This window comes from Eucalyptus grandis, chromosome 1 (genome assembly GCF_016545825.1).
Source record: "Eucalyptus grandis isolate ANBG69807.140 chromosome 1, ASM1654582v1, whole genome shotgun sequence".
NCBI classification, from domain to species: domain Eukaryota; kingdom Viridiplantae; phylum Streptophyta; class Magnoliopsida; order Myrtales; family Myrtaceae; genus Eucalyptus; species Eucalyptus grandis.
Genome location: NC_052612.1, coordinates 23,020,655 through 23,022,423, shown reverse-complemented (window position 1 = coordinate 23,022,423; position 1,769 = coordinate 23,020,655). Strand labels below are relative to the sequence as shown.

General features: G+C 40.1%; 1 protein-coding gene across 1 annotated transcript; it reads right to left on the bottom strand.

The window, feature by feature from the left end:
- Positions 1-541: 541 nt before the first annotated feature.
- Positions 542-949, bottom strand: LOC120296196 (transcriptional regulator SUPERMAN-like). The gene has a single exon (XM_039317890.1). It carries the CDS (start codon positions 947-949, stop codon positions 542-544), a length of 408 nt encoding a protein of 135 aa, XP_039173824.1.
- Between the last annotated feature and the right edge of the window lie 820 nt (positions 950-1,769).

Below are 1,769 nucleotides of genomic sequence, written 5' to 3'. Positions count from 1 at the left end.
AGTGCTTTCTTAAGGAATTTCCAACATGATGTCAGTTTTTGTGCGATAAATTTTGTAAATTTTCCATGAAGTGTCTAAATGGCAAGTCAGGACTTGTGCTATTTTCCTTGTAAGCGCATATCTAGCTACTCAAGACTCCTTTGGCATACATATCAAAAGCAAAGACGATGCTGTGTTAGTGTATTTAAATTATAAATAATGCATTTATCTAATAATTTAACTTTTAAAATCGTTAATAGTAAACCGACAAAATTTTACTTCTCAACCCTAGCATTACCATGGAGAAGCAATTTGTTACCAATCTGCTGGCTATTAATTTTAGAGAGAAAAAGATTGACTTCCATCGATGAGGTCGAAGTTACAAAGAAATTAAGTTGCAATAAACAGAGAAATTTCAAAAAGATTGTATATGAACTTTACATCCTCAACAAGATACTCATGCTATAAGTGAAATAACAAAAATAATACAGGTAAAGCAGGCGACGTGTGGAGGATCCTAGAAGCCTTTGCGCTGTGGATGTGTACCTTAAGATCAAGAGAATTATTTGGGACTCGCTGGGGATCTCTCGAGAGGGCGCTCGTGGCCTAGCCGAAGTTCGAGGTCCAATTCTATCCGGTCCGAACTCTGACTCAATTGCATCCTCTCTTGTTCAACACCGTCATCTCTAGCTTGAGCACCTGTCTTATCTTCTGCAGACATGGTACGTGGCCCTTTCGGGGGGGTTTTGTTACCGCTTTTCTCGTCCTCGTGACTTCCAGCGGCAGCGGTGTTCTTGCTCGGGATGACTCCAAGTGATAGCGCGCTCTCCTCCATGGATTCCCTGAGCTTGGCCCTATCTCTCCTGTGAATGTTCATGTGACCTCCAAGTGCCTGGGCATTTGAAAACCCCCGCTTGCAGAAGGCACAAGTATAGGATTTCACAGGACTCTGGTCATGGTCTGTGCTCATGAATACACGCTCTGGCTTTTCTAGATTCAATTGATTGATATCCATGAGAGAGAGAGAGGGGGGGGGGGTGGGGGTGGGGGGAGGATATAAAGAGGAGAGCACGCAAGCGGGTCGGTCGTGTATGACTTATTTAAGGGGTATTAATGCGGGCTCACTTTGTTCTAGATGTGATTGCGTTAACCTAAATTGTTTATTGTTCATTGAGCCTATATACTGTGTCAAAACATATGGGGACAATGTTGAAATTGCATGAACCCTGACAAATTCCAACTTATTTTCGACATGTTCACTGCTTTCTCAATAGCAATAAAGGTTAAAATTGTAATCTCTTTATTACTCAAGGCAAAAACAATTCGATCACGTAACAATTCCCTCCGTATTTTTATGTTGTCGGTTTAGCAGTATTCGCACACTTAACGTATGCTGTGACCTAATGTATTCTATGTGAGCATTCAAGAGTAGAAAATGGGAAGATCAAAAGGCGTGTATGCTAACGCTTCCAAAGGGCTTCGATAGGTCAAAGTATGTATGTATGTATATAAATATGTAGGAATGGTAGGTAAGCTCTCTGAGCTAGAAGCTTTATAAACACATCTTGTTAACTGTATATGTGACGTGACTAAGATTTTTACTGATTAATTTATTGAAGCTGCTGACTTTTCCTTGGATCGAACACTTGATTTTAATAATGATCTGTAACATAACTCCATTGCTGTACTTGAAAGCAAGACAAAATCTTTCATAATTCATAGCATAGAAGTATATCCTTGTTCAAGGATGTCCTTGCTCAAGGGTTGATTTTCAGTGCTCTCTAATTTTC

Excerpts from the sequence above, each read along its gene's own strand:
- LOC120296196 (XM_039317890.1), bottom strand. The coding sequence starts at position 949 with ATGAGCACAGACCATGACCAGAGTCCTGTGAAATCCTATACTTGTGCC.